General features: G+C 39.1%; 1 protein-coding gene and 1 pseudogene across 1 annotated transcript in view; both read left to right on the top strand.

Annotated features, from left to right (window-relative positions):
- Positions 1-12,584, top strand: part of RGS7 (regulator of G protein signaling 7) — a 581,272-nt gene that overhangs the window by 532,311 nt on the left and 36,377 nt on the right. Inside the window, exons 9-11 of the mRNA XM_058430506.1 lie at positions 8,877-8,975; positions 10,508-10,569; positions 11,553-11,663. Of these exons, the coding sequence (XP_058286489.1) occupies positions 8,877-8,975; positions 10,508-10,569; positions 11,553-11,663 (272 nt within the window). The remainder of the gene's footprint in view (positions 1-8,876; positions 8,976-10,507; positions 10,570-11,552; positions 11,664-12,584) is intronic.
- LOC116457925 (riboflavin kinase-like) lies at positions 1,663-2,622 on the top strand (annotated as a pseudogene).

Below are 12,584 nucleotides of genomic sequence, written 5' to 3'. Positions count from 1 at the left end.
TACTCTAGCTCATAGTTGTTTAGGAACTGTAATGATCCACTGAATTAGCAAAATTAAGGAGTCTCTACTCTATGCCAGACATGTCCTGGGTTTTAGGTACTCCACAGTAAATGGGACAGTCAGGGCCTTGCTCCCCTAATTCATGGTCTCATAAGGGTGCAGATATTGAGCAAGGAGATAAATGTCTGTACATGGATATAAGTATATGATTTTGTTAAGCTTTATGTAGTCTGCTGGGGCCGCCTTAACAAAATACCACAAACTAGGTGGTTTAAACAGTAGGAATTTGTTACCTCATAGTTATGGAAACTAGAAGTTCGAGATCAGGGTGGTGGCAAGTTCAGTTCCTGTGGAGTGTCTCTTCCTGGCTTGGGGATGGCCGCCTTCTTCTCGTGTCCTCAGTGGCTTTTCCTGTGTGTGCATACAGACAGAGAGAAAAACAAAACAAAACAACCAACTCTGGGGTCTCTTCCTCTTCTTAAAAGGACACCAGTTCTATTGTATTAGTTCCCACCCTTATAACCCCACCTAACCTTTATTTCTCTTCACTGGCCTGATCTCCAAATATAGCTACATTGGGGGATAGGGCTGCAACATAAGAATTTAGGGGAGGGGACACAACTCCGTCCATGACATATGACAAAGGGAGTGCAAGTGATTGGTGCTTGTGATTGCCACTGCATTTTATCAGTGAATACCTTGACAGCAATCAGCAAGCTGTTTCACCATCCTCTGAGGGGTCCACAGCTCTGTGTCTGTGGAGCAGGTGATACTGTGAGATCACAAACCACAGACAGAAATGGCAGAGGCCAGCCAGTCGCCCCTGGAAGCCACCCTTCCCTTCCGCCATAATTGAGCCATCTCTGTAGCGCCTCCTCCTGGCTGTGTGGTGGGCCTCATCTTTATACTGCGGCTGCTCAGGAAGTGGAAGCTATGGAACATGCTTAATCTTTGAAAGCAGATAATGCTCGGAGCAAGGAGAGCTGCTGTTGATTTATGTGGGAGTGAGCTATAATAATTTTTCCTGTGATTACATGCCGTAACAAGAATAAAGGACCCAGTAAATCCCTAAAGTAACAATCTAGCATAGGTGCCTCAAGAATATCAGAATCATTTCACATTTCATTTGGGAATGTTGTATCTAATTGTTGAATGTTTGACATGTTTATCAAATATAGGAAGCGAAGGCTTTGCTGTATGCATGATTTGAGATATGTTAAGAATCTAAAATTAGTCCGTTTTCAAGTCTTTCTTTTCAATTAGAATATACTACAATATAAGGAAATGGGTAAAAATGTATTATCTGGAGGATCTATGAAAGAATGATAATGTAGCGTAGCCAGAAAGAAATCAGCCTAATCTAAGTAAGTTTGAAGGGGAACTGTCTGTCTGATATTCTTGAGTCCGATACTAAAATTTTTACTGTAATAGATTCTGTATTAGCCAGAGTTCTCCAGAGAAACCGAACCAGAGACAGAGTGGGGGGCGGGAGTAGGGAGAGAGACAGAGACAGAGACTTATATTAAGGCACTGGCTCACAGGATTATTGAGGCTTGGCAAGTTCAAAATCTGATGGGGGAGGCCACCAGGCTGGAGACCTAGGGAAGAGTGGCAGTTCAAATCCAAAGGCAGTCTGGGGAGACACAGCTCTTGAGTCGCCGGGAAGCTTTTGTTGGGTTGGTAGCCTCAGGGACCCACCGCGGCATGTCGTCTTGTCGCCAGGCCCCTGGTGCGCCCCCGCAGCAGGCAGAGCTCACGGCCATGTCCCCACCCCACCCCCTGCTGATCCAGGGTCCGGGCACCGCGTCGATGGCGGCTCCGTAGAACGCGCGGACCCGGCCGCAGCCCGTGTCCCAAGCGGACTGGACTATAACATGAGGCATCTGCCCTGCTTCTGCCGGGCCCAAGTGGTGCGGGGCTTCGGCCGTGGCTCCAGGCAGCTGGGCATCTCCGCAGCTAATTTTCCTGAACAAGTAGTAGCTAATCTTGCAGTTGATGTATCCATTGGCATTTATTATGGTTGGGCCAGTGTTGGAAGTGGAGATGGCCTTTAGGTGGTGGTGAGCATAATAAGATGGACTCCCTACCACAAGAATACAAAGAAGTCCGTGGAAACGCTTATCCTGCATACCTTCAAAGAGGACTTCTGTGGGGAAATCCCCAGTGCGGCCACCGTTCGCTACCTCAGACCAGAAAAGAACTTTGATTCTTTAGAGTCACTTATTTCAGCAATTCCAGGCGACATTGAGGAGGCTAAGAAATGACTAGATTTACCAGAACATTTGAAACTCAAGACAATTTCTCCCAGGTTTCTAAAAGCAAAATAATGAATAGCCCCTGATGAAAAAAACATATTATTTATTCATTCACTGTTTTCCAGTATTTCAGTGTTTATTAGTATCCAGCCTCATCTTGGTTGTATTTTAAAACTCAAGTGTTTTCCTACAGCTGCAAATTAAACAGTACAATGTAGTTACCATATCATGCTTCAGCTGTTAAATTAAGGCTATCATGTCATAGCACTAAAAAGATTCTTTTAAAAATCAATATTTAAAAAATATATATTGATTAAAATGTACCAGTAGAAATGTATTACATGTCTTATGATGGAAGTGAAATGTATATAAGTATGGGTAAAAAGACAAATCACTAGTTTGAGATGAAAACTAAAATTTTCATGGTAAAATACCAGCATGTATGTACTTGTATAGTTTGTACTTCTAAACAGAGAAGGCTTATAAAAGTAAATGCCTTAAATAGAAGTTTAATAGTTTATCATAAACCTACAGAGAAGAAACCTAGACTTTGTACTTTTGATATTTTGTGCATTAATATATTATTAGAAACATGAAGATGTTTGTGAAATTTTTAGTCATTTTCTTTGAAGTCACATCATGGTACCATCTTTATTTTCATACAGAGCTGCTTCAATTCTGTCATCTAGACGTCCCCTGCCGGTTTTTCTGTTTGTTTAATACAGTAAAATAAGTGTTTTTCAAATCTGTACATCTTTTTGTGGGATAGCACTTCATTTTTAAGAGTAAATATCCTTGTTCTTCAAAACAACAAACAACAACAAAAAAGGCAGTCTGGAGGCAGAATCCCTTCTTGCTGAGGGGAGGTCAGCCCTTGTTCTATTAAGGCCTTCAACTGATTGGGTGAGGCCCACCCGCATTGTGGAGGGCAACCTGCTTTACTCAAAGTCCATTGATTTAAATGTTAATCCCATCCAATAAACACCATCACAGAAACATCCAAAGTAATATTTGTCCACATACCTGAGTACTATGAGCCAGCGAAGTTGACACAAAATTCACCATCACAGGCTGTATCCTTCTGTAGGACAATAGCTAGAGGGGTCCTAGGACACAAAACCTGAGGGAAATGATAAGAACATCTGCATGTGTGTGTGACTGGACCCACACTTTGGGCTCCCTCCTGTGACTTTAGTACCCATATTTCAAAATAACAGTAAGCTATTTCCTATCCTGTTCTCTTTTTCCTCTGTCACCTTCATTTGGACATCATGGCACTAAATATTACAGTTAACAGCATCAGTGAAAAGCTAATGTGCACGTCCTAGAAGAACAACAGCAAATGTATAATTAGCTGTCCGGTTTTCCTGCTATTAATAATCCAGTGGTTCTAGCTGTTTCTGCATAAAATATGGACATGTCTTCAACTTCATATACAGCATGTGTACATTTAAGTTTTAATGTGTTACTGAACAGAATAAACTACTCGTATCTTAGAGCAACACAAAAATGTGTCAAGTAAAGGGTATAGTAAAGGTGCAGGCAATAGAAACTGCTCAAATGAGAATGAATAAAGAGGGGACTTTTCTTTTTTTGAAATGGTGTCTTGCTCTGTCTTGCCCAGGCTGGGGTGCAGTGGTGGGATCTTGGCTTACTGCAGCCTCTGCCTCGCAGGTTCAAGTGATTCTCCTGTCTCAGCCTCCCAAGTAGCTGGGACTACAGGCATGTGCCACCACACCCTGCTCATTTTGTATTTTTAGTAGAGATGGGGTTTCACCATGTTGGCTAGACTGGTCTCGAACTCCTGACCTCAGGTGATCCACTCGCCTCAGCCTCCCTAAGTGCTGGGATTACAGACATGAGCCACCATACCCGGCCAAGAGGGGACTTTTCTGATTCATGGTCTGAAACCTTGTGGCAGGCAGGGGTCAAGCTGGCCCAGGGGTGTGAGTGGACCCAGCTCTCTCATGATCTCTCTCTCTGGTCGCCTTCTCTCTGCTTCTTTCTGTGTACTGACTTTCTCCATATTGTGTCAGATATGGTGACAATCTGTTCTCTAGTTCAGCTGAGCAACCTTGAAAGAAAGAAAAATATTACCACACCAGTCAGTCAGAAAAACCGCAGAGATTACATTTCACATAGAAACACAGAAAGGCTTCTTGTACTTTGTGGTTTCTATTTTACAGTCTCTGACTTAGTTCTTGGTCTATTTGAGTTGCTGACAAAATATCTTAGACTGGGTAATTTATAAACAGCAGAAATGTATTGCTCACAATTCTGGAGTCTGAGAAGTCCAAGATCAAGGCACCGGCAGATTTAATATCTTTCGCGAGCTCACTCTGTGCTTCAAAGATGGTGCCTTCTCACTGTGTCCACATCGTGGAATCGGCAAATGAGCTCCCTCAGGCCTCTTTATAAGGGCACTAATCCCATTCACAAGGGCTTCACCCTCATACCTAGTCACCTCCCAAAGTCCCCACCTTTTAATACCATCACATTGGGGTTGAGGATTTCAACATATGAATTTTGGAGAGACACAAACATTCAGACCATAGCAAACCCCCACCCCCCGCCTAAAAAAAAACAGGGGATAATTTTTCTAGTTCTCTTCTAAAATGTCAAGGGAAATCACACATGAACAGATTTATGTAGGAAGCCAAATCTATTTTATTTAATGAATAAATAGATGGCACTGTATATGAAAAAGTGCTTGTCTTAGCACTGTAGGAATAAAAGAACGTGTTAATCAAGCCAAAGCATTGCAAATAAATGATCTTGCTATTAAAACTAAAAATGGATCTCAATTAGTTAATTTGATTTTCCCCAGCTGCAAATATTAAGACATTAAGAGATTTTATTTCTCTTCCTCTCTAACCTTACCTGTTTCTAGCTCTATGCCACCCCACCCTGTACCACGATTTGAATACATTTTTTTTCTAAAATGTGCAAAGCCTTTTACATTGCAAATAATTTTCATAACTTGCCTGCCAAAATAGGATTAATCTCTTTGCCTCCTTTGTCCATAAAATAATCCTCATATATAAAATTATATTCTTCTCGGCTGTTTTCATTGTAGCCAACAATCAAAGTTAAAAGCTATCACTATCCCCAGGAAATGAACAGTACTCAGATTGGTGAAAGTGAGACCTCCTGATGTTGACTTTTATGTAAGACAAGAAATGGAAACTCTGCAGCAACTTCAGAGCAAGTAGCCAGGCTCCTGGAAGATGTTTTAAGCAACACCTCCCAGTGGTTTGGGTCATGGTCTCTTATGGGACCTTTTGTTTTTGTTTTTGTTTTTTTTTTGGAGACGGAGTCTCGCTCTGTTGCCAGACTGGAATGCAATGGTGCAATCTTGGTTCACTGCAACCTCTGCCTCCTGGGTTCAAGTGATTCTTCTGCCTCAGCCTCCCAAGTAGCTGGGACTACAGGCACATGCCACCATGCCTGGCTAATTTTGTATTTTCAGTAGAGATAGGGTTTCACCATGTTGGCCAGAGTGGTTTCTATCTCCTGATCTCGTGATCTGCCTGCCTCGGCCTCCCAAACTACTGGAATTACAGGCATGAGCCACCGCGCCCGGCCTCGTATGGGACCTCTATGAAGTTTACAGGAAATGCATAAATGTTGAAATCATTATAGAAATGTAGAGATAAAAGATAACTTATGGATCATTTTACTTTCATGATACCACAAATTGCTGTGTTTTTCTAGCAGTCTTTTATGTTTTTAATCTTAGCCCAAAAACTTACTGTTAAAACCATCAGCTATTTTTTATAAGCACTGTTTACATGACCTGTAGATTATTATTTAAAAACTTTAAATAATTAAACCACGTTAAAAAAGAATGGAAACTTTAAGTCTCAGAGTCTTTTTATTTTTCTTCTCAAAAATTAAGGTGATACAATTGAAAAAAATAGCAGATACTGAAAGGTAGAACTATTATATAATTGATGATCCTTCTGTTGCCTAATTTTAATTGACAAATAATAATTGCACATATTTATGGCGTAATATTCAATAAACATATATACCACGGAAGGAACAAATCAGAGTAATCAACATATTCGTCACCTCAAATATTTATCCTTTTTGTGGCAAGAACATTTAAAATCCTCTCTTTTAGTTACTTTGAAATATGGAATACATTATTATTAACAATAGTCACCTTGCTGTCCAATAGAACACCAGGGCTTACTCCTCCTAGCTAACTAACTTTGTACCCATTGACCAAGAGCTTTCTTTTCCCCACCCCCTATCCCAGCCTCTGGTAACTGTCACTCTACTCTCTACTTCAGCTATTTTATATTCCACATATAAGTGTAATTCTATGGCAAATACCTCTCTGCCCAGCTTATTTAACTAAACATAATATCCTCTAGGCTCATCCATGTTATTGCAAATGACAGACTTTCTTGTTCTATAAAGGCTGAATAGTGTTCCGTTATGTATATACACCACATAATTTTTAAAAAATCAACCTCTACTGTTATTTCCGAATTCAGAAGGTTGTTTTATTTAATCATGTTCAAATATGGCTAGTATCAGTTTGGGCCGTTTCCATTCCTTCAGTGTAAATTAAATCACTTTATATTTCAGGCCCTATGCTTGTTATTCTTTTTTGTTTCATAATACTGATCCCTTTTTCAGTCATATGTTTATTTGTGTAATTACCTACGTAACTTCTTTCCCTTCCACTGAGTTGTGAGTTCCAGTGCAGAAAGAAGCACATCTATTTTGTTTATTTGTATTTCCCTAATGCTTAGTACTATATCTAGTATATAGTAAGTGTTCAATAAATGTTGAATGAATGAATGAGTGAAAAAATAAATGAAATAAAAAGGCTAGTTTAAGACATTCAGCTCCGTCCTGTTCAGAGTAAATTCAAAGTATATGAGCAAATCCTTGTGTTGAAATGGATGGCCATTTCCTGCCTCTTGTTTGGCATTATCAAAAAGAAAAAAAAAGAAATGGATGTCCTCAGTGATGGGAATTGGGTTCCAAGGGTCTGGTGGTAGGGCAAGAGAAGGACATTGAAGAGGCCTACCCAGGATAGTCTGGGAATAGATTATTCCAATGATTAAATCCAAGTTAAAATCTATTGAAGAAAGGATAAGAGCACCAAAAAAAGGATGGAGGCCTGGCACGGTGGCTCACGCCTGTAATCCCAGCACTTTGGGAGGCCAAGGCGGATGGGTCACCTGAGGTCAGGAGTTCAAGACCAGCCTGGCCAACATGGTGAAACCCCATCTCTACTAAAAATACAAAAATTAGCCAGGCGTGGTGGCACGTGCCTGTAATCTCAGCTACTTGGGAGGCTGAGGCAAGAGAATCACTTGAACCCAGGAGACGGAGGTTGCGGTGAGCCAAGATTACGCCACTGCACTCCAGCCTGGATGACAGAATGAGACTCTGTCTCAAAAAAAAAAAAAAAAGGACGGAGGGCGAGAGACACAAGGGCAAAACCACATCCAAAAGGCACAGATACAGAGTCAAAACAGATACAGAGTCAAGACGTAGTAAGTGGACTTAAGGTCCTAATGAAAGCAGTTCAGGAACAAAAATACATTGAATTTAGAGATACTGGCAAGCTTGGTGACCGGCCTGAAAATTGGCATCATTAGGCATCTGGATCTAACCTCATCTAATTTCAAAAGTGTCTTTGTAAACTTTGTCTGGTACTAATTTTGTGGAGCCCATGCAGTTTTATTATGCCCCCATCCTTCTTGCTCATGTCCAAAGAAAAAGTGCTCAGTAACACACATTAAATTCTTTATTTTAAAGGAATAATACTTTGATATCCAAAGAAATAATAATTTGGCTTCTTCCTTGAGTTGACACGTGAGATGTTTCACAGTCAGTTACAGATAGTTTTTTATCCCTTTAGTCACCAGATCTTTATTTATACTTACTAAGCAATGGGCCTTTCTCAAAAAAAAAAGTCTTCCTAAGTAGTAGGTCTGACCTTTTGACAAGTTAATAAAAAAGTACAAGCGTATTGAGAATTCCAAAGACGCATGACGCCTCTGGGGTCACTGATGTTTGCAAATGGCACCCAATGGCAAGGCTAGTATTGTGAAGTAATTAACTCACTGTTGATATGGAGAGTAGGAGTACCCTGGTGTCTTCTATTGCACCATCAGAAATCAAATCAGCAGTAGAATTCTTGACTTTTCACTCTCCTCAGTGCCCCATTTACTTCCTATGTAAAATATCAAGTTATTTTTAAATCTTCTTTTGAGTTATTACATTTCTATTCTATTCTGCATCCACCTCTCTATTTTCTTAAATCAATGCTTATGAAATGTTAGTTAGTGTTGACATTCTCCAACTTGGTATTCGCAGCCTGCTCTCAAATTTTATCACATGCACCTTGTTCTCTACATATAACCAATTATTCTGTCAAAGTTAATAATCTAACTACATATATTTTCAGAGCTGTTCTTCTATTTTATATGCATTTGATATTTATCATAGCAGTGCCTTTTGAATTTTGTGAAGAAGCTTAATCAAATAAGCTTTGAGCGACCTTATTGAATTTATACTAGAGTTACTTTTTAGAAAGTCTGTGACTGTAAATGGCATTTTGTCCTAAAATGTTTATTCTTTATTTTAATATAGTCTGTCTATGGTTTACAAAATGATATTAGAAGTCACAGTCCTACCCACACACCCACACCAGAAACTAAACCTCCAACAGAAGATGAGTTACAGCAACAGGTGAGTCAGCCTACGAGATGACCTGTTAAAGGTTTACAGAGTAACAGCTATGAAAACCAGAGGGTAAATGTTAATAATGGGTATTTTTATAGGTTATTTGTATGATTGACTGTTTCGTGTGGAAAATTTGCAGTTAAAAGATAATAAAATGTTCTAATTTTAAGTATTGTAATTACTTGAAAATGTATCAATATATGGTAATGGTTTTCAAAACCCCTCACTCTTTATTTACCCAAATCTTTGTTCCTCTAACCAATTGTAAAAATCACATATGCTGATTTGTAAGTGACTCCATCATCAATAGTTACTTTGTACTCCAAAGCTCTGTTTTAAAGAGTAAGAGGACAAGAGGTTGAGACCATTGTCACACTTCCCATATCCAATGATAGGACATTTTCTTCACAAGAGTGCTTATTCTTGCTTTCTGCGGTGCTGATTTATCTCTACCTCTTAAAGTTTTTTCTTATCAATACTGGTGTACAGTCATGGAGTCATGCTATATACGACCTCTTTTTTTAGCATTTGATCAATAGTGTTGGCTCCAAGTAATATTTCAAAGCAAACTCCAGTGTCTGGAGTCAAATAATCTCATGATTGGTTCAGTCATGGGGCTTTATTCTCATTTTGACTCTTTTCCTCTGATATTTTATTATAATATGGCTTATCAAGAGTGTAAAATACACTTTTCTAGTATATTTACAATAATCAGGAAGTAAAAGTCATTCAGAGAGTTTTTAATTAAAGTTTTCTGTGTGTGATTATTCCATGTGAGCATTTGTGATGAATTGTTGATAAAATTATTCTCAAAACACGTATCATTGATACTTTCTTGGTATTAGGAGATAGGATTTATTTTGAAATTATAGTAATAAATACATTTATTTTCTAAATTTGGAGGGAAGTATGATTCTGGATTTAGTTATTCACCATGAATGAATGTTTAAAATCTCTACAATTTTATTTTTTATTTTTTTGAGACAGAGTCTTGCTGGTCACCCAGGCTGGAGTGCAGTGGTGTGATCTCAGCTCACTGCAACCTCTGCTTCAAAGTCCCAAGTGATCCTCCTGCCTTAGCCCCCAGAGTAGCTGGGACTATAGTACCTGCACTACTACACCTGGCTAATTTTTGTATATTTTTTTTACAGACAGGGCCTCACTATGTTGGCCAGGCTGGTCTCAAATTCCTGGGCTCAAGTGATCCATCCACCTCGACCTCCCTAAGTGCTAGGATTACAGGCATGAGCCACTGCACCCAGCAAAATCTCTACAATTTTAAAATAAACTTACATTTTGCTAAAGTAGGCAGAATGGTCAAACTCACTGCTGTTCTAAAGTGATATCAATTGTGTTCAAATTCCAACATTTCATTTTTTTAACTCTTTAGGAGCCCTCTGCTTTTTTTTAACCAACTTTGAAATTGTACTGACGTAGACTATACTCTTGTTCAGAATTGCCCAGCTGATCATGATTTAGAGTGGAAAATTGTGAAAATGTCATTACTTATGTAACTCCTTCTCTAACCCTCTTTTCAGATAAAATATTGGCAAATACAGTTAGATAGACATCGGTTAAAAATGTCAAAAGTTGCTGACAGGTGAGTATTTCCAAGTGTCCATATAAATTTTAAAATTTCATATGACAATGAAATGTGTTTAAAAATGAAAGAGAACTGTTGGGGCAGGAGTTGGGACAGATAATTGGAATCCTATAAGTAATGTGATCTTGTTTTCCTTTTTGCACGTAGAAAAACTTTCAAAGAACTCTTTTGATGTAGTTTAAATGACAGAATGGTTATAATGGTCTTAAAAGCCTAGACATCCAGTCCATGTTCAACTAAGAATGAGATATAGAGGATAATTCTGTAGAGTCTAGCTTTTTCACTCCTGCCGGAAGACATGAAACTTTCAATTTATCGATGACCTCTGGGCAACCTGGAGCCTCTCTATAAACTTATTTTAACAGTAACAATTGACACTGTTCCTGCCTGACTTCAGAATATGAATGAAACTCAAATTTTAGATATTTTCCTTTTCTTCATTTAAATCTGTTCTTAATGCCATTCATATTCTTCACTTTTGGGTATTGCCAAATCCTACCTCTCCAACTTCTTTCCCTTCTCCCGTTTTAAAATTTGTATATCCATTTAAAAAACTTGTCAGTGGCTCCCATTTTACTTAATTCCTGTAAATACTTTTGACAAAATTTCCCTTTTAAGCCCTTCTCTAAGCTGGCTAAAATCTGTTCTGCTGTGGGTGGACTGATTAACCAAAGATTGGAACTGACTCTTAGAGGTGCCCTTCACACACTGACCTCTTCCATAGTACTTCATGTTAACCAAGGGATACTGATTTATATGGCTTAGGCATGGGGAGAGATGGAATCTTTAGCCATAGCTGTCTGCCAAGAAGCACAATAAGTTGTTGCATGAAAGTTACTGAAGTGTGAAGATTGCCATTGGATTTCATTAAGTGAGCAAGGATTCCTTGGTCCCACATTTTTATATTGTTTTCCTTGCTTTGGACCGGCTGCAACCCCAATCAGAAAACTAAAGAAACTGGAAATGTTTTTTCTCCTTAGTCTACTAAGTTACACGGAACAGTATTTAGAATACGACCCGTTTCTTTTGCCACCTGACCCTTCTAACCCATGGCTGTCCGATGACACCACTTTCTGGGAACTTGAAGCAAGGTAGGTGGCATTTTATCTTTCTCGCACATATGTTGCTTTATTTCAGGGTCTGAGTGAAATGGGAAGGATTTTATTGTTGGCTAATTGTGAATGTAATTTTGTTCTTTATCTACATTGGCCCATATCTAACATTCTTGTTTGAAATCATGGCTTTTGAACCTTAGACATTTGCATTTGCATTAAGATTTGCATTGCTGGAAAGACCGTCCCAAAATTAGAGGTGCAATTAGTCAGAGTTAGGATCTTCAGCTCTTGAAATTTAGCTCATTGCTATTATCTTCCTGGAAAATCCACGTAGCCACGAAGTCTCATGTAGTCAAGTAAAGTGAATGCTAAAGCCATACATACTTAAGCCCAACACAAGTATGTCTTTATGAATTCAATTTTAAGACAGAATGAGCTTACCATAAACACTGTAAGAGAAACTGGCAAGACACTTCCTAAGAAAAGCAAAGCACCGCTTAGGACTCCCTAGTTTCTTTCATGAGCTATCTAGGGAAGAATTACATCATCAGCCTTAACAGAATCATAAAAAGATCATGGCATATCACTTTGCAAAGAAAAAATTGGTACTCTGTCACACTTCTAGCAGTTCTCTATATTGCATTTCTGGACTATCTCTTTCTTTTGCATCCATCCATGAATCTTAAACACTGGACATGCCCAGAACTCTTCATCCACAAGCTAAAGATTTTATAGACGAGAAAGCTGGAACCCCAAAATGTTGTGACTCAGCTAGGATTAGGTCACAGATTTAATTGACACCAGAATCATTAGCTAGTATTGAGATCTTTTGGTTACCAATGCATTTTCCCCAGTTCAGTATACCTGCATGACCCTGTGTGGCGTAGTGGTTAAGAAATGTGTGCCTGGCATGGTGGCTCACACCTGTAATCCCAGCACTTTGGGAGGCTGAGGTAG

This window comes from Hylobates moloch, unplaced genomic scaffold (genome assembly GCF_009828535.3).
Source record: "Hylobates moloch isolate HMO894 unplaced genomic scaffold, HMol_V3 SCAFFOLD_18, whole genome shotgun sequence".
Taxonomy (NCBI): Eukaryota; Metazoa; Chordata; class Mammalia; order Primates; family Hylobatidae; genus Hylobates; species Hylobates moloch.
This window is presented reverse-complemented; position numbering and strand designations above follow the sequence as displayed.